Source organism: Aspergillus fischeri, genomic scaffold (genome assembly GCF_000149645.3).
Source record: "Aspergillus fischeri NRRL 181 1099437636265 genomic scaffold, whole genome shotgun sequence".
Lineage (NCBI taxonomy): Eukaryota > Fungi > Ascomycota > Eurotiomycetes > Eurotiales > Aspergillaceae > Aspergillus > Aspergillus fischeri.
In genome coordinates, this window is record NW_001509761.1 from 1,101,620 (window position 1) to 1,119,397 (window position 17,778).

A 17,778-nucleotide genomic window follows, 5' to 3' on the forward strand; every position below is an offset into this window, starting at 1 on the left:
ACTGCTAGGAGTTTCAATTGGTCACCTATGAGCCTGAACAGTCTGGCCTCCTCATAACAAAGTCAGCTTAAGAAGATGGTATCCTAGATCTTCTAAAAGCTCAGTCGTACTTCTTGTTAGCTATAAGAACGTGGATTACGACGTTATGTGTCAGAAGAAAAAGAGTGAAACTCCTAGTGAACATGAAAGAATGACAGTGAAAAGGATGAAAAGCAGGAGGTGCAGAGCAGTGGTAAACTCTGGCTGCGTAAATATCAAACGAATTTCTTCCCCAATGAACACTGCCAATATCCCCCACTCACCCTAAGGAGAGAATGGATCGATGTAGCCAGGGCAAGTGCTATTTGCTGGAACAAAGAAGCCCGTTGTGTCCGCATGGGCCTTACCAGCAGGGTCAGTTATGGTCAGGTACGCCTGACCAGGACCGCCACCATTGACCCACATAAAAGTAAAGGGAACAAGCTCTCCAACTCCTACTTGGACAGTAACCGAGCCAGCCTGTTTGATATAGTTGCCCGCAAGGTAGTCATAGTTGTTTTTCTGGTAGTCGTTGTACGCCTTTGTCCCGTGCCAGGCATAGAAGGCATTGTCGGTGTTGGCCCCTGAGGATAGGGTGTAGTTGCCAGGCCCCTCCTTTGCCCAAAGGTAGCCTTGGATGACGATGCAAACCCACGTACATGGTGCGTTGACTGGTGGGCTGCATGTGTGGTCTGTGCTCGGGTAGTTCACAGTTCCGAAGCTACCAACGTTTTGGACATAGCCGCTAAAGTTATACTTAGGGCTGTTGAATGATTGAGGATCGAAGGTAATTGCGTGGCCGGGGAAGTAGTTCTGGGAACTATAGTAATAGTACCAGTTCAAGCCGAGCTGAGTGTTCGTCGGGACGGGGGTATATGATGTGGTTGTGGTTGTGACAGTCGACGTCGCAGTGGAGACAGCAGTGACAGCCACATCAGTCGAAACTATCACCAAGGTGACATGGCTGTCGGTAGATTAGTAGTGACTGAAGGGAAGAGGTAGTGAGTAGCTTACGTTGTAGTTGTCGGAACTGTCGTTACCTCCACAGTGGCCGTGTACGTGCCGGAGGCTACCCATTTGGTTGTGGTGTGGGTGACAGTACGAGAAGGTCCCAAAAAGCACTCACAGGCCGAGGACAGCAAAGATGCCTCCAGTGGCGGAACCCAGGCGGGTGTGGGGATTGGTAAAGTCGGTACAGGGATTGTAGGGATAGAGATGGTCGGAAGAGAGATGGTTGGGAGTTGTCTCTTCTCTAAACCGGGCGCCAGAGGTGTTGGTGTAGGCTGACTGCCAAAGGTAGTTCCAGCGTAACATTGCACGGCGGGAGACGTCTGTGTGACGGTCTTCGTAGATACCTATCATGCAATTAGAGAGGATCTATAGCGAGATCTTCAAGTACATACATAAGGAACATTAAATATTTGTGTTATGGTTGTAGTCTGTCTGCTGTCAGCACAAGACATTCATAATTGAACAAAGATACTTACTCTACTGCTGATGTCAACCAAAGTTGTGGTGAGGGTAAAAGGCGCTGGCACAGTCTTGGTGCTAGTAGTCGTTGCTGCTGGTGCAGTAACGGTCGTGGATACCAACACGGTAGAGATGGGAACTTGCTGAGAGCAGAAGGCAGAAGCAAGTGGCTCAGTACCAAGGGCAGAGACTGCTCTTGCCAAGCAGCTACAGTCCGAGGACGAAGCTGCTGCAGAAACAACCACAGCCAGAATGGACAGGATAGAGCTAAGCATGTTGAATCCCAGTTGTGCGCTTGCGAGATGTTGTGTAGAAAGGAATGCTGAGGGTTTATATGTTATTTACCCCTCCCCAATGATCAGTTATCAACATTGATAACTGCAACTGATGAACATGAGCACCAGATCTCCAGCTCGTTTCTAGCCAATAATTGGCCTATTGAAAGCACCATAACATTCAGCTGATGAAGAATCAAGGGCAAAGGGCAATCTATCCAGGCAAATCCTTCCGCAGTTCAGCTCCACAACTACCAACCTGCCGCAAGCAGGGCGTACGTTCAGGCTTGCAAGTATCAACGGGAGAAACAACAGCCAGCCACAACAGTTTGTAGAGACATTTGCCGTCCACTTATGAAGGGATATCAACGCCACATGGTTCCCTTTTGCAAGATCAACAGGGTCCATACTTTATTTAGAGTTTCGGGTGTGACCGATTCGCTTGGAGCAAACATAACTGCATGATTAGTATAAGAATATGAACAACAGTTCTAGCAAATACTGTGCCTCATTGGTTCTTTTTTACTCTTCAACTAACTACAGGTCACTCCGCGGAGTTCCGACCGTCAGCACTAGTCAAGAACCCTACGAGCTGCAATGCAACCCCATCTTTGACTGATGCAATGCAAGGTGTTCGCACAGAAACTAAAAGCGAGCCAATCGGCCTCTCCGAAAGGGCAGAGTGACAGGTACATCAAGGCCAATAATACTCAAGACGGTGTGATGGAACCTGCATGGTTGTCATATGTGATTCTTCACACACTGTAGTTAATGTTGACTATTCTTTAAAATAATTTAGAGCTCTGCAGAGTACCGCAAGCATCACATTGTCCTGATAGAAATGTACACCATCAATATGAATCTAGGTAATCTAGTCTCCTCTGCTGAGAAATACGACAAGGGCTTAGAGTCTCCACCTCTTCGTCGGATGTGGCACGGGGTGATCCCATGGGTGTTAGGGAGCGCCAGCGCATGGCTTCTTTGATGAAGGCTTGCGTATGAGAGATAAATGTATATGTCATAGACTAGACCTTTGTAATACAGTGAAAAGGTACGCACTCAAAAATAATGCCCGATAACTATCTATCTATAACATGTGCTGGCCTTCGCGTCTGGACCCTGGGTTGACATGAACAGTTTCGATATGACCTTCGAGTTCAAGTTGCGTAGATTCTATCTTACCCTAGCAAATCATATTTGTATATTCTAGATGGTGCCCTTTTCCCCTTGTAAATGCCATCTTCGAGCGGATCATAGTTCGTGGCTGCGGCCTTCGTTATGAAGAAAAGGCAACAATATAGCTAAAAGATCACAAGACCACGGTTAAGTCTAATTTTTAAAAGAGTTCCACTTCCAACCAATCTCATTAAAGGAAGTAGACCATGGCCTCTGCACCTTCATCATGTAGGCAGAGCTTGACAGTCGCTAGTATCCCCCAAAAACCTGAAGAATCCAGCGTTCTAGCTTAAGTACAGTCCAGGTGCAACTATCCAGGCGCAGAAGGTAGAATAGAAACATAAAAGGAAGAAATCTAAGGAAGTAAGAAGAGAAAGAGGGTAGCTAAGGCAGGAGGCTCAGGCTACTTAGATTTCTAAGAGAAATACACTAAGGTTAAGCAGTCAACCTCTTCCTCGCCTACAGCTGTATTCTAATACCCTGCTTAGCAAGCTTCTACCTAGTTCTACAGTGTTTATAAGCTCCTCCACAGATGCCTTCCACTGCAGGTAAGATACTTATAGCTTTAAATAATAAATCGACTTTAGAGAAGCATAAGATGGAAGAGGCTTTGCAGGGAATCCCTTCACATATAGTGAAGTACCAGAAGCAGAACCCCTGGGAGAAATCAAGAATAATCTCCCTTGAAAGCCATCTATCACCTCTACCTAAAAGACAGCGGCTGTACTTAAGGTAGTAAAGAAAACTAGAAGCCACTAAGAGAGGATAATATAGCCTGGTTAACTCTATTAATAAAAGTGGCAGCTTATAGAAAAACGGTTCACTTGTGCACTTACAGCACCGAATTTGAACATGTCCAATTATATGAACTAGTATAGTACATACTCCTTTAGACTGTCTAGTCTTATAACTATTATAGGGTGAATTGCATTACTGTAATTTTCTATCCAATACTGTGCATTCGAATTGTCTGTCAACTATAACTATCTTTTGCTATTCTTTATATTACATCATAAAGAGTACAGCAAATTGAAATTGGCACATATATGTCGCAATCCTGCAGTCCAATTAGAATTGTCAGTATACAGGGATGTAAGCTAGGGAAGGGAGTAGGTATCCGTATGAATAATCCGTGGCAATGAAAGACCTGCGTACTACACAATCGGATCGCATGGGGACTTTAACATGCCCCACTGAATGTACATAGTATGTACCATGATCCAACGAGATGATCAAATCCCCGAGAACTGGATCAACCAACCTGAGATCATTGCCATTGAATTTGTGCCACTCGATGACGGCATAGGGCGCGCTGGAGCCAATTGTAGGGCTTATCCACCGTCTTGGGCGGAGTTCTCGGCATGCCGAAGCGGATATACTTAGAGTGTAACAGTGGTCATGATCACTTGACGATGGGCGTAGATTTTATTTTTTCATCTTTGGCTTCTTTTTTGTCTTCTCAATTCATAAGTGTTTCTTCATCCCTATATTCTTTGGGGTTACAGTGTCTTGAATGTGAATTGGCTTCGAGATGGCTGAAGCAGAGGTCCGCAATGGGGCTTCATCCCAACCAGCCGATGACGCAATGCCCGCAAACTCTGCGACCAACACTCAACTGCCTAAGAAAAGTCTGATGGATAGGTTGGTGTGATGCTGTTGATGTAGTTGATACAGTTCTAAGATACTGACTATACTCAGAATCAAAGGATATTTTGACATTGAGGACATCAGTGGAGAGATACGGGATAGCACAGATATCGAGATTCACACTTGGGATGGGCCTGATGATCCTGAGAATCCGTAAGTGAGAAGGCGCGTCAAGAAATGTTAACTAAGAGACTTTAGATTCAATTGGAGTACCAAGTACAAATGGCTACTTACCTTGACGGTGTGCTTCATGTGAGTTCAATTGTGCTTGACTCCAGACAGATGGGCAAGAGCTGACTGTATAGTTCCATCCTGACCGGTCTGCCTGCCGGAACGTATGGATCCGGGAATAACTGGATGGAAAACGAATGGCATGTCCAGAACTCTCCTTTTCCCAATCTTTATTGGGCTACGACTTCTTGGAACATGGGTGCGGCTTTCTGGCCTTTAATCTTCGTGCCTCTCACCGAATCCTCCGGTCGCATGCCTGGCTACTTCGTTTCATACATTATCCTGGTCGCTACTCTATTCGGATCTGCCTTCGCACACAATTTTGCTACAATTGTAGTCACTCGCTTCTTTGGTGGTGGAGCGTCGTCTGTCTCGATCAATATCGTCGGAGGGAGTATCAGCGATGTGTGGAAGGGCGGCAAAGCCCGCAGTCTGCCCATGTCTCTGTTCGGGTTTACAAGTGTGATCGGAATTGCCCTGGGTCCGTTTATTGGCTCAGCAATTGTGCAAATTAAGAGGAATGACCCGTGGAGATGGTAAGTGACCACAGGTTTTATTGACAGACAACCTCTAATGATAGCAACAGGATCTTCTACGTCCAGATCATCTACAACGCCGCCCTCATCCCCGTCTTCTGGCTCATCCTCCGTGAGACCCGCCCAGACGTGATTCTTAAACGTCGAGCCCGCAAAATCCGCAAAGAGACCGGACGGCACGTCTACGCAGCGTCCGAGCTGAACGCCCCGAGTACCATGCGTCTCCTCAAAATCTCCTTCGGCCGGCCTGCACGAATGTTAATCTCCGAGCCAGTCGTCCAGTTCTTCACCCTGTGGATTAGTTTCGCCTGGGGGATCTTGTACCTGTTCTTCTCTAGCGTGGTCCAGACATACAGCACCAACTACGGCTGGGGCGTATTGGCTACTGGTCTGGTCCAGCTAGCCATCTCCGTCGGCGCCGTTATCGCCACCGCCATCAATCCCTTCCAGGACTGGCTATACCTACGTTCCGCGAAAAGAAACACAGAGAGACCCGGTCGTCCTATCCCAGAAGCAAGGCTGTACACTTCCATCCCCGGTAGTCTACTCTTCACCGCCGGACTGTTCTGGTACGGCTGGGCTAGCCAGCCCGACGTCCACTGGATCGTTCCCACGATTGGAATCACAGCTGCTGGGATTGGCATTTACGCGATTTACATGGGTGTCGTTAACTACCTGACTGATGCATATGAGAAATACGCTGCGTCGGCATTGTCTGCTGCGTCGTTGGGGCGAAACTCGTTCGGAGCGTTCCTCCCGCTTGCGTCGCCGCAGTTGTTTAGTAATCTCGGTTTTGGGTGGGCTGGTTCATTACTGGGGTTTATTGGCGCTGCTCTCTCGCTTGTGCCTGTGGTTCTGGTGCTTAAGGGACCGCAGATTCGGAGGAGAAGTCCGTTCATGCGTGAGTCGACGTGGGATCCGGAGGAGACGAGTGAGAGGGATGAGAATGGGGCTGAAAAGGCCTCTGATGTCTGATTCTGAATAGATTCGATTCATTCAGTTAGTATATGGTGGTGTATATAGTGTCATGTGAGAAGTGATGATGATATGACCTCTGGGATGCATGACAACCGAAGGAAAGTCGAAAACGGTGGAGGGGAAATGGTCACTGATGAGCTGATGACGCAGTATAAGCCTGATAGATTATTCTTGACGCGGTAGTCCTCGTTAGAACTATGTACATATTTGATGTTGTGTTCAGGTCTATCTACCTTTCTATGCATGATTGACTCTCCCCTACTGTACAACCGTCTTCTCCCCTCCCAAATGCAGCCTCCTCTTCCACTTCGCCCTACTCTTTCGCATCGCCCTCTGCGTTCTTGCAAGGCTATAATTGATAGGGCTTTCTCCCCCCGTAAAGATCATGAAATCGTACAGAAACGCCCCAAAGAGTGACCCTGCCAAGGATCCCGCCCACGGGCCATAGAACCAATACGGATTTGTGAACAGCTCTCGTCCATAACCCAGTGCCAACAATGCCAACCGCGGCCCAAAGTCCCGGCTGGGGTTGAATGCTGCGCCCGTCTGATACGAGAACGTCATGCTGAGACACGCGACGACGAAGCCGATGATCAGCGAGTTCATCCCTGCTCCCGGGGGAGCGTTCTGGTCGTCTCCCAGTGCTAGGACCGTTACGGTTAGACAGACCGTTCCGAGAAATTCATTAAAGAACGCTGTCGCGGGCCCGATCCAGCTTTGTCGCTGGCTGGTAATGAAGCAGTTGATGATGTCGGTGGGCGTGTTGGTGGATAGGTATTGCTGGATGGAGTGGTAGTACAGCCCGTACACCGACAGCGCGGCAATAAAGGCGCCGAGATACTGCGCGGCAAAGTAAGCCGGCATCTTCCGCTTGGGGAATCCGCGGTAGAACCATAGCATGACTGTGATGGTCGGGTTGAGGTGCGCGCCGGACACACCACCGGAAATATAGATGGCCATCATGGCGGCGAATCCCCACGCCCAGGCTGTGGTATTGGGATTCCCTGCGCCGGTTAGTGTGACGGACAGATCCGCGGAGAGGCCGACGGTTAGCTGGACGAAAACCGCCAGTGCCTCGGCGAGCTCCTCGCGGTGGTGCGTGCGGATGACGGACCAGGTCGTGTGGTTGTTGTGCACTTCCTCCTCGACGAGCTCCTGGACGAGGGGGTGAAGGTCCTCCGGGTACGCCGCGTGGTCGAGCGTAGGAAATGCTGCCATGTCGTCCTTGTCCTCGTGCTCGACCTCGTGGTCATACTCGTGTTCATGCTCGTCTAGATGGTGCTCGAGCTCCTCGGGCACAGGCTGCAGAGGTTCAGCGCTGGGCTCCTGCTGCGCCTGGGGAGACTGCGGCTGTGCTGGGACTTCAGGCTGCGTCTCCGTCGGATGCTCACCTTCCTGTAAGGTCGATAACTGGTCTACTGCGCCCTCCACATAGGAGGGACGCCGCATACGAGCCGACGAAGTACGCGATAACCGCCGTGTCGACACCCCATCCCCAGTCAGTATCTTATTAACAAAGTTATTCTCCCGCTGCACGCGCGCATCCTCCACCTGCGCGGCCATCTTGCGCGGATCCGCAGTCTTCTCAATCTGCCCAGCTTCAAGATCATTAGGATCAACCTCCAGCCCTATCTTCTGCGAGTTCTCTGCCGGCAACTGCGCGTTCGCCCGCGCCTCCAGTAACTCCTCCTTCGTGGGAACCATGCCCGGCCGCACCACTCGCGGCAGGGGCTTCGCCAAACTCCATACCGGCTTTGCGTTGGCAGGTTGCTCATAGGCAGGGTTGAGCTCTGTGTATCCGGGATGCACGAAGGGTTCGTGAGTGAGTCTAAGTTGAGGTGTTTCCTCTGGACCGGCTAGAGTGAATTTCCCTTGTGTTCGCTGCGCCAGCGTCGTGCGAGACGTGAGGCTGGGTACTCCGCTGCGGCGGGAGGCCGCTGTGCTTCTTCGCCGGAGACCAGAATTGGCTGGTCCCGATGCTCCGGGTCCTTCTAGGGCAGAGGCGCGTCTGGTGGGTGAGAGGAAGTCCGCGCGACCGGCTGCTGGAGTGCTCCTGGTTGGTGATGGGGCTGCTTCAGTGGGATCTCTTAGTCGTCTTGTTGCTTCAGACTATGTGCTGTCAGTATCTGCGGTTTGCTTCAATGGGTGTAGTCCAATTTTACATACCTTCGCCCGCGGGCGTCTGGGAGGTCTTTCGTCCATATTGTTTTACTCCTGAATCACGCTACCAGTCACAGTATCAATTCGATATACTGAACTGGTAGTAAACAGACAAAAGTATCCGTCGAAGGAATTGGCTTTTCCACCCACCGAAACCTCGGTTAATGAACACAGCATTCGGATGACAGGCAACTTGCGCAATCCCATTCATTACCGGCTACTGCATACCTCAAAAGTGAAAGATCGGCCTATCTCTTGTTTGGCGTTGAATTGTGGGCTCATGGCGTAATGAGTGGATCTCATCTGGGTCTTCGGCGGATGGTCAGTCAATTAGCATTCAATATCGTTGATTCTCCTGGCATGTCGATCCAATCGGGTAAACTATCAACAATTTCAACAGATTGTTTGCCCACATTACATCACATCAATATTGTTATCCTGGTTTGTTGGTGGGCCATTCCGTCGAAATTTGATGTGTTCCTGATGCCAAGTACCAACCAAAGATATATCACCACCAATGCTATTCCTGTGCATCATTAGATGAGATGGAGGAGCAAACATTTTAATGCCATTGGATAGTTAGTAATGATGTCACCAGCATACAGCATTTGAAGTGATCAAGCATCAGTTTCCGTTCCCTTAGCACCCACAGCGACAGGAGTTATCGAAGCCAACGCAGTCCCTCTCTCCCTCTTTTCCACGCTTCCCTTTCCCTCCGACGCATCCGCAACAGATAACACACTCTAGTAATCGAGTAAAACAAACGCACGATGCTACATCATCAGCTAAATCCCTAAACCAGGGGACAAACATACGGAAACGGTATCATCAATATGAACGCCAGGTTCAATATATCCCTCCACGGACGCGGATAATCGGACGGGGCATTGCTCAGACCCAGTTCGCTAGAGGTCAGCTGGAGACATCCTATAACTCCCAGAGATATCGAGACGACGTTACCGAAAATCAGGCAGCCCACATGCCGCCGCTTGAGGGTGAAGGAGGCGTCCAGAAAACCGCATACTTCAATCAGGTCGACGACTATCGCGGTGGATACCTGCAAGGTCAGATACGCCTGTAGTTGAAGTGACGGTCGCTTGCTGCGAAGATGGCAAAATAGAAGGTGTGTCTGTCGCCCTAGAGTTGCAAGGTATAAAAGATAATAAAAACATGCTATACTAAAGGCTAGTCCACCCAGCCTAATGGCTAGGTGAATGAAGGCTGGAACTTGTGGGACTCGTGATCGAGACATATCCTAGAATTCGGGTGGATCTCACATATCGACGAATAACGGAATAATCCTACGTTCTTTTCTGGGCATGTCAAGGGTTTTGTGTCTGCATTGCACATGGACTACGTGGCTGTGGCTTAGACAATGAGCTACAAGAACGTGTACCTTGTTCGTCGTATTCTCAGCAAGAGAGCAGCTAATACTGAAAGGGTTATTGCTCTGTGATTCGGCTACGGAGCCTGGCTTGGTACCAATATATCTCTGCTTCGTTATAGGCTGCGCACACCATTGCCAAGGCTGGTGGACATTATTCGGGCCAATTGCACAATTGTTTGGCGCCGACTGTAGAGGCTCAAGGTCAGCTCTTATTCCGGATTCCGGACTATATCAGTTAGACTCTATTGATTTGGTGGTCCATAATAGAACCATCTTGAACCCTTTAACACTCTGCTGTCTTACAACAGGCGACTTGGCCTTACGAGGGATTGGACGTTGCCATATATGCAATGGAGGATGAATGACTCATTACCCCTACCATAGCGCGGAATGATACATGACACTTCGGCTAGTGCCCTGCATGTCTTACTTTTGTGTGCGACGTAATCTGTCAACTCACTCAAGCTAGGCATCGCAATTTGATGTTGTTAGTCTGATAGATACCTGGCTTCAGAGCAGGAGACAGCTCGACTACCAAGCAGAGCGTGGGGTACCCGGACCACAAGGGAAAATGTACCATCCAGAGCAGAATGCGACGATGGAATCCCAGCCATTAGCGTTCCTCATGATCTCGAGGTGTAGAACGTTGGTGCAGACGGTCTCGGGTTCTTGTTCGATGGCGCCAGTCGTCTTGACTCGCTCAGGGTTTGTGGAGTGGAATCATCACACCGGATAGAGCCGATGAGGCCATTCCCGCAAGCTAAGCTGAGCATAAATGGGTTAAAGCATAATTTCATCTTTGCTATGCTAAACATTCTGGCACTTTCCGCGATGGACAAATGAATAACTTGTCTGTTTCTCAGAAGGACAACCTCACAAGCCACTTCATGTCACGATCAGAGCCCGAGCATCCCCATCCACATGGCAATCCGATCCATCCAGTTATCACTGTTATCCGGACTAATATTAAACGTGCGTTGAAGAAATTCACAGTGGTACTGGACCTGTCATGAAGCCGATTGGTGTTCCATGGCGGCCCAGGAGGTTAACGCAACTAGCTGCATAGTTAAGCTGGAAAGTATGCTCTTCAGTCGTCGACGGCGACTATCAGCATTGATCATTGTCAAAAGCTGGTCAAGTAGCGCAATTTACGAGCGCATCCCAGGAAAGAAGACTGCGCAAAGTCATCAACAAAATGCTAGGAATCGCCCTGATGAAATTGATTTCCCCTTTGCTTCACGACGCATTTCCAGCTTGGAGCGTAGGTCGGACAAGTCATTCCTGCTGTTTGTGATGGCTTGTATCGATGAGTCGTGCGTTAAGCAGCGACTGACCTGGCTGTGAGCCCATGCGCGTGCTAGCCTTTAGTCCCGATCAAGCAAGCAGAACAAGACGCTACTTCAGTAAACGCTTGATTCACTTCTGTAGGCCCCCGGCTCTCCGAATCGATGACTTCGGTTGTCAGCGCCCTCCGTTCCCGATAGCCGAGGACTTGCGCCACGTCTAATATGAGCAAGCCCTGGCAGTGCACAGCCTGATATCCATGTCGGCTGCTGAAGCAGTGAGTTCGTATTGGATGGTCCGCCCAAAGAGAAGCATGGGTTAACTCTTGGCGGCACTTGCTAGTCATTGGCCCTTTCTGATTTGCTCTTTGATTCCCCCACTTGCCTAGATCCCTGCATTCTGTTGGGTAATCGTGAAATTGAATATGAGGTCCATCCTGAACGACAAGGCTGTATCCTAGAGCCACAAGCCTTGATAGATCTATCCCTCAAGATTACAAAGCACGATGTAACGTCGCTAAGTATATCAAAGCCTTGCCCAGGCTCGAGATATTTCACGGCTCATGCACATTGCTCTCCTGACATACTCAACACCGGCCACTCAGGTGATAACCAGGCTTAAGACAGTGGTCGTTATGCATCATGGCATATACGCAAGCCGAACTAACCGGCTACTTCGACCGTATCAACTTACCCAACGACGTCCGCGAGGCCTTATTAGCGGGTAAGGATCGCCTGGAGTCGCTGACCTGTCTTCTCCATCACCATCTGGCCGCTGTGCCTTTCGAAAATACCGCTCTTCACTATTCCGCCGATCGCGTCCTAGTTCTCAGCCCGTCATTATTATACCAGAAGATTGTTCATCGTCGGCAGGGCGGTACCTGTTTTCAGATTACTCGACTATTCGGCGAAGTGTTGCTAGCCCTGGGGTTCGAGCTGTACATGAGCGGGGCACGCACAAACAAATCGACTAGCGTGGCAGCGCAAGACAAGAATGGCCGCGCGCAATTTGGGGACTGGTATTCTTTCCTTCTTTCAGCCATATCATTGTTGGTGTATGTGCGCTGACGGTAAAGGCAACATATGATTCTCCTTGTCCGGATAGATGGGAACGATTTCCTCGTTGACGCAGGATTTGGCCCGAATGGCCCAGTGGACCCTGTCCTGCTTCGAGATGGACTCGAGTTTACTGACGGTGACGGGAACCTCGGACGGCGAGGCAGAGTTGTTCATGCCCCGATTGACCAGGGTCGTGCCAGACATCTCAAGTACTGGCGGCTGCAGTTCCTGTTTGATGGCAGTCCGGATTGGATCGACATATATGCCTTCACAGAGAGCGAGTGGCTTGAAACTGATTATCAAGCTGTACAGCGTGCGGTACGGAGTAACAGACGAGCTTGGTTTATGTACCGAGTGATTGCATTTCAGATTGTGCTCAAAGAAAGGACACCTGTTGGTTGGGTGATGATCTGGAATGACGCTATGAGTTGGTTCCAAGGGGGCAAAGTGTCACGGCGAATGAGATTCAGATCTGAAGAGGAGAGGATCAATGCCCTAGAGAGGGTGTTTGGGATTGAACTGGGAGAAGAAGAGAGGAGAGAGATTGTTGGGACAGTAGCATTCTTAGGTGGGAAACCAAAGATTTAGACATGTAGACAGAGGATTGTCCACATATAACTATTTCTGAACATGACACCAAAGTCATATATGCCTTGTACTGGCCAAAGAGCTCTGATCCAACATTCTAACCAACAGCATCCTATACATTGCAATCTGAGTGGATCTGTTGATTGAGTGACAAAACGTGGGTTGGTAATAATATCACGTTGACACTATCCAGGCAGGTCTGTCGCAAGGGAAATACAAACCAGTTGACATAGTACTGATACTATATCATAGAAGCAATTCAGCTATTGACAAAACAGGACGGAAGCAAGGTTTTTTCGAAGACAATGAGAAAACAATGAGCAAAGGAGAAGGAAGGCCAATCAAGTACATAAACTTAGTTGTAATTGTTAAATGCGAAAACTATTAGCGGCTCCCTTAGGTAATTGCCTGATCAGTTGGCTTTCGTACATATGCAAGTGAGGAGCTGTGGTTGTTAGTCAACAGAAAATAGACATACTGTTCTATCAATCTTGGGCAGAATGACATTAAATCTCACCCTACATCTAAAAGAGTTCAGCTCTTAATGAACGTAGGCTTGACACCTCCTATGTGTATTATTCCATGCTTTACATCCTACTCTGAAATAGCTCATATATTGTTCAAGTTTAGCCACACGATGTATAAATCCATAACAAGCCTAGTACTATTCACTTTGCTCCTGCAACGTTGGCTCAAGCTTCGACACCTGAATGGCCCTTGGATTGCTCGCTTTGGCAAGCCATTCATATATTGAACAGTGACTACCGGAGGTTGTCCTAAAGCTCCGCAAAAGACATGAACCATTGGTGCGCGTCGGTCCAGACAATGTCAGCGTTGCGGATCTCGCAGAGATTGAGAACATCTACCGATTGCCAAAGGTAAGCTTCCAACTGGTTTACCTCTGAGAAGACTGATCATTAGGACTTGCCCCCAGTTGACCTAGCAGGCAACCCTGAAATAGGTGGAAGGGTTGATTATATCAAAGTCTCTTCTTCTCATTTACTCATTTATTCATAGAAAGCGAGATCTGCTACTAACCCAAACGTAGTTTAGGGTGAAGTATCAAGCGATGCGGGGACGTGGGGTAGATCCATTCGTCATTATATATAATACAAGCCATGAAAGCTGTTCTACTGGGAGAATCTCTGTCCGCACACAACCTGACAAAAATCTCAGATCATCTGTTCCCGCAACTTCATCCAACTTCGTCCAACTCGCTCCCCTTCTAATCCAGCCACTCAGAGTTTATCATGGATGGTCGTTGTCAATGTGGAGCCATCCGATTTACGACACCACTTCCAGCACCTTACAAGATATACGCCTGCCACTGTACTGAATGCCGTCACCAGTCTTCATCTTACTGTGGCATAACAACCGTCTTTCCATGGTTTGAAATACCAATGGTCAATTCAGATGGCACTGCGAGAATCGGCACTTATACTCGGCGAACCTTGAAAGGTAGAGAGCTGGAATGTTTATTCTGCTTGTCATGTGGATCACGACTCATGCATCGCACTCATGGAGACGAAACAGTGAGTGTGAAGGGTGGCTGTCTGAAGGCTCTGACGAGGGAAATGATGTCGAATGCTGCGCATATTTGGTGTAAGGAAGCAGTGATGGAGATACCGCCCGGCGCAGAATGCTGGGAGGAGGATCCGGAAGATTAGCAGTCTGTCAGTACGAGGTCAAAGCTGCTCTGCATCTGCGGGTGTATCATAAGGCAAAACATAATGTCTGTCATAAACTACGAGCGGACTAGAGTTGCAAGATATGATAGGTGCTGATGTACTTGGTATAATCATTGAAGAACCAGTATCGCCCAACTTAAATACGTCATAATCTCGTGATCTTAACATTCTTTTATCCTTCTGCTCCAAAACCCTTATTGCAAAGCCACAGCAGGCCTCATAAATGAGGTCACATCGACGCAAATATCGTGTTGATTAGGCCTGAAGGTCGATCAAATAGCGCCTTCGGATGAAGATAAATAAATAAAGACGATTTTTGCGGAATTGCTTGGTGTAATGGTAGCTGTCTGCGCTATCAACCGGTGCCGGTTTCCTGGCTGCTGGATGCGACGACCATGCGATGGGGTAACAGGCTGAACTTGAAGACCCAGTCGACATTCCGCACAAGGGGATCGTCTCATCTATATAATTACCATCAATAACGCACTCAGTGGAAGATGCTCCCACCATAGAAATCAGTTCCTGTATCAGCAGGACGAGATACATCATTCACCGTCATCTCACCCGCTGGTGTATGATCAAATTTGGACCGCCTTGATGAGAGGATTAAGATCCGACATGGATAAACATGAAAAATAAGCCCTGACGCTGAGCAGGGTTACTGTGCGAACTGCACCTCTGAATTCTCGAACCACCATCTCGCACCTCGACGGAGCCTGGCCATGGACTCTGAGACGCCAGTCTCAATTATGAGCAAAGGCCAACCTTGGGCTGACCTCTGCCCTGTTAGGATGATGGGATAAAGTCGTTATCAGCCTCTTTGTTGCTGTTTCCAGCCACAGTTGGTGTGTAAGTTGTCGTCCGGAGATCCCATGTCCTCAATTAATGATCCGGCTAGAAAGGTGTCTATCAATATGTTCTCATGGAGCCGTCAGGTGGGGTGATCATCTTAAAGACAAGCACTTCCCTCGAACATGAATCGAAACGCGATGCCCGGCGAGGGGGTCTTGTACTCAACCGTTGAGTGCGAATGACCCGTAGCAGACTGAGCATTGTTTTCTGGTTTAACTGGAAGACCCTAACGCGTCGATTTAAGTCTATTGAGACTGGTGAACGGATGAGTGATGTAGTTGTCCGGCAGTCTACACCTGGTATCCCTTCGCATCGTAGTAAACCGGTTCAACCGGGACACCCTTGACAGGGAGACCATCGCCGAGGATCGCCAGGAGACTATCGCGTTGAAGTACATTGCTAATTCAGTCAGCAATGTTATCACAACTAGTACCATACGAGAGCTGTTCGACAGTGACATACAGGTCGTCAGATGTGTCCCATGCACTGTTCCTATCAAGATGGTAAGAATAGGGCTGGACTTGCCGTTCCATAGGCAGTTTACTCAGCGACCCGCAAATAACGCCTGACATTTGCATTCAGGCAACGTAACCAGTAGTGCCATGTTAGTGGATTCTGCTACAGGAGTTGTGGCTCCTGACGCAGTATCTTCAGCCTCACTGAAAATGGCCGCTATCTTAACATGACTCCGTTGTATCCATTCCAAGAACGCCTATTGAAAACTTACGGCAAGCCTCATCAGTGCGGCTGCGTCGAGACGAATGCCGGGTTGACCTGGGCATGGAGCTCGATCAAATAGCGCCTGGTAATGGAGATGAATGGGGAGACTTCCGGTCGCGTTGGTTGGTGTAATGGTAGCTGTCTGCGCTATGAACGGGTGCTGGTTGGCTGCCAGCTGGAGCCCGAGGGGAGGCATTGGCGGTATGGTCATCTGCTGCATGCGTAGAGCCTGCTGTGGAGTGACGGACTAACCGGGAGGGCTCAACTGCCACTTCTCCAACCGAATGGTCCGCTGGGTCCGTTTAATGCCGAGCAGGATCACGGTGCGAACGGCCCCTTCGGAGTTCTCGAACCACCATCTTGCGTCTTCGCGGAGCCTGGTCAGGGACTCAGAGACGCCGGCGTCAATTACCAGCGATGGCCAACCTGTCGACTGATTTCCTCTGGCCTGTCGGGTTGGTGGTATGAAACAATCATCCGCTTCTTTCCCCTTGTTTTCATCTAGTAGACTGCGAATGGCTCGAGGCAGGCCAAGGACAAGGATATACTGATTTCCTGCGTCATCATTCTGGTTCAGTCTCTCAAGTACCCTCTGCGCCGCAATTTTCAGTTTACTGAGACTGGTAAAGAAATGGGTGACGCAGTCATCAGGTGGTCCGGACCTGATATGCGATGGCTCCATGATCGTAGACTGCGCTGGTGAGGAGCTGATTGCTGACGCGGTGCCTTCGGTCTCAGTGAATGTGAACGCCATAATCAACAATCTGAAACATGTAAAGTAGAGAGAATGGTTTGAAGGAAGTAGATTGAGGAGATGATGAAAGTAGAAGGAAATCGAGGGTATTTATGGTAAGAGTTCTCAGCACTTACTGTTATTCTTATGGTTCTATTCACTGTTAGATACTTGAAGAACAAGTTCTATTAAGGGTTGCCGGAACTTACCATTATTCCTATGTTTTTATTCACTGGTAGATACCTGAAAAACAAGTTCTTTGAATATAAGCTATGGATTACAGCCAAAGGCAGTGAATTATTAATGTTGCATCTCGGAAGTGAAGGAATTAAATTCCATGGTTAATGGTAGACTAGGTATAATAGGGCAAGGTCAGTTTAAGGAATGGCTTTTAAAACCATGGGTGACAATGAGACAATGTAGTCATTAAAGTGTCATAAACCTTGCTAAATGTACATTGCTATATCTTTGTCATGGCCCCTCGTAGCAAATTCTTCAGCTATTTCTCTCTAGGTGTACTACGGATGATGATCATCAAGATGATGATGGTTCTCTAATACAATCACACCCCACGAGCCAAGTACAGGTTTGACTCTACATGTGCATGCATGGCAAACTCTCCACTTTAGAAACCGTTGCCTTCCAGACCTCTATCCCTTCAGACAGACCATTCGAGACCACTGGCATCTTCGACACTTCTGTACTCTGTTAGACTGGGTGCTCCAAGAGCTTGCGCCAGCGCTGCAGCATGATTAAGGATCTTGTAAATTGTCGATATGATATCCCCCTGTTGTCCTTTGTCCCAGCTCATAATACAGCCTGAGTACTACCCAAGTCAATATTTCGGAAGAGTAGTTTCAGCGGTTGGGCGAACGGCTCACCCGAGACTCCTTGTCGATGTACAAAAAGCGCCACTCGTCGGTATCAGTAACGATCCCATATACTGTTGTATCGTTGCGACCAGCTCTCTTTCTTGC

The 17,778-nt window shown here is 48.7% G+C and overlaps 6 protein-coding genes across 6 annotated transcripts; 2 read left to right on the plus strand and 4 right to left on the minus strand.

Moving 5' to 3' along the window:
* Positions 1–303: 303 nt before the first annotated feature.
* NFIA_004310 (uncharacterized protein) lies at positions 304–1,763 on the minus strand (the record flags this gene model as incomplete). The annotated part of the gene is made up of 3 exons (XM_001258971.1): positions 304–982; positions 1,033–1,373; positions 1,506–1,763. The coding sequence occupies 3 exons, from the start codon at positions 1,761–1,763 to the stop codon at positions 304–306; spliced, it is 1,278 nt and encodes a 425-aa protein (XP_001258972.1).
* A 2,707-nt stretch (positions 1,764–4,470) lies between these two features.
* NFIA_004320 (putative MFS multidrug transporter) lies at positions 4,471–6,328 on the plus strand (the record flags this gene model as incomplete). Its single annotated transcript, XM_001258972.1, has 5 exons — positions 4,471–4,580; positions 4,638–4,739; positions 4,785–4,838; positions 4,892–5,353; positions 5,404–6,328. 5 exons carry the CDS (start codon positions 4,471–4,473, stop codon positions 6,326–6,328), a joined length of 1,653 nt encoding a protein of 550 aa, XP_001258973.1.
* A 261-nt stretch (positions 6,329–6,589) lies between these two features.
* NFIA_004330 (MIP/aquaporin family protein) lies at positions 6,590–8,533 on the minus strand (the record flags this gene model as incomplete). The annotated part of the gene is made up of 2 exons (XM_001258973.1): positions 6,590–8,440; positions 8,498–8,533. 2 exons carry the CDS (start codon positions 8,531–8,533, stop codon positions 6,590–6,592), a joined length of 1,887 nt encoding a protein of 628 aa, XP_001258974.1.
* Positions 8,534–11,803: 3,270 nt separating this feature from the next.
* On the plus strand, positions 11,804–12,808 carry NFIA_004340 (arylamine N-acetyltransferase family protein; the record flags this gene model as incomplete). Its single annotated transcript, XM_001258974.1, has 2 exons — positions 11,804–12,180; positions 12,238–12,808. The coding sequence occupies 2 exons, from the start codon at positions 11,804–11,806 to the stop codon at positions 12,806–12,808; spliced, it is 948 nt and encodes a 315-aa protein (XP_001258975.1).
* A 2,830-nt stretch (positions 12,809–15,638) lies between these two features.
* NFIA_004350 (uncharacterized protein) lies at positions 15,639–15,881 on the minus strand (the record flags this gene model as incomplete). The annotated part of the gene is made up of 2 exons (XM_001258975.1): positions 15,639–15,726; positions 15,787–15,881. The coding sequence occupies 2 exons, from the start codon at positions 15,879–15,881 to the stop codon at positions 15,639–15,641; spliced, it is 183 nt and encodes a 60-aa protein (XP_001258976.1).
* Positions 15,882–16,315: 434 nt separating this feature from the next.
* NFIA_004360 (uncharacterized protein) lies at positions 16,316–16,822 on the minus strand (the record flags this gene model as incomplete). Its single annotated transcript, XM_001258976.1, has 1 exon — positions 16,316–16,822. The coding sequence occupies one exon, from the start codon at positions 16,820–16,822 to the stop codon at positions 16,316–16,318; it is 507 nt and encodes a 168-aa protein (XP_001258977.1).
* Positions 16,823–17,778: the final 956 nt, after the last annotated feature.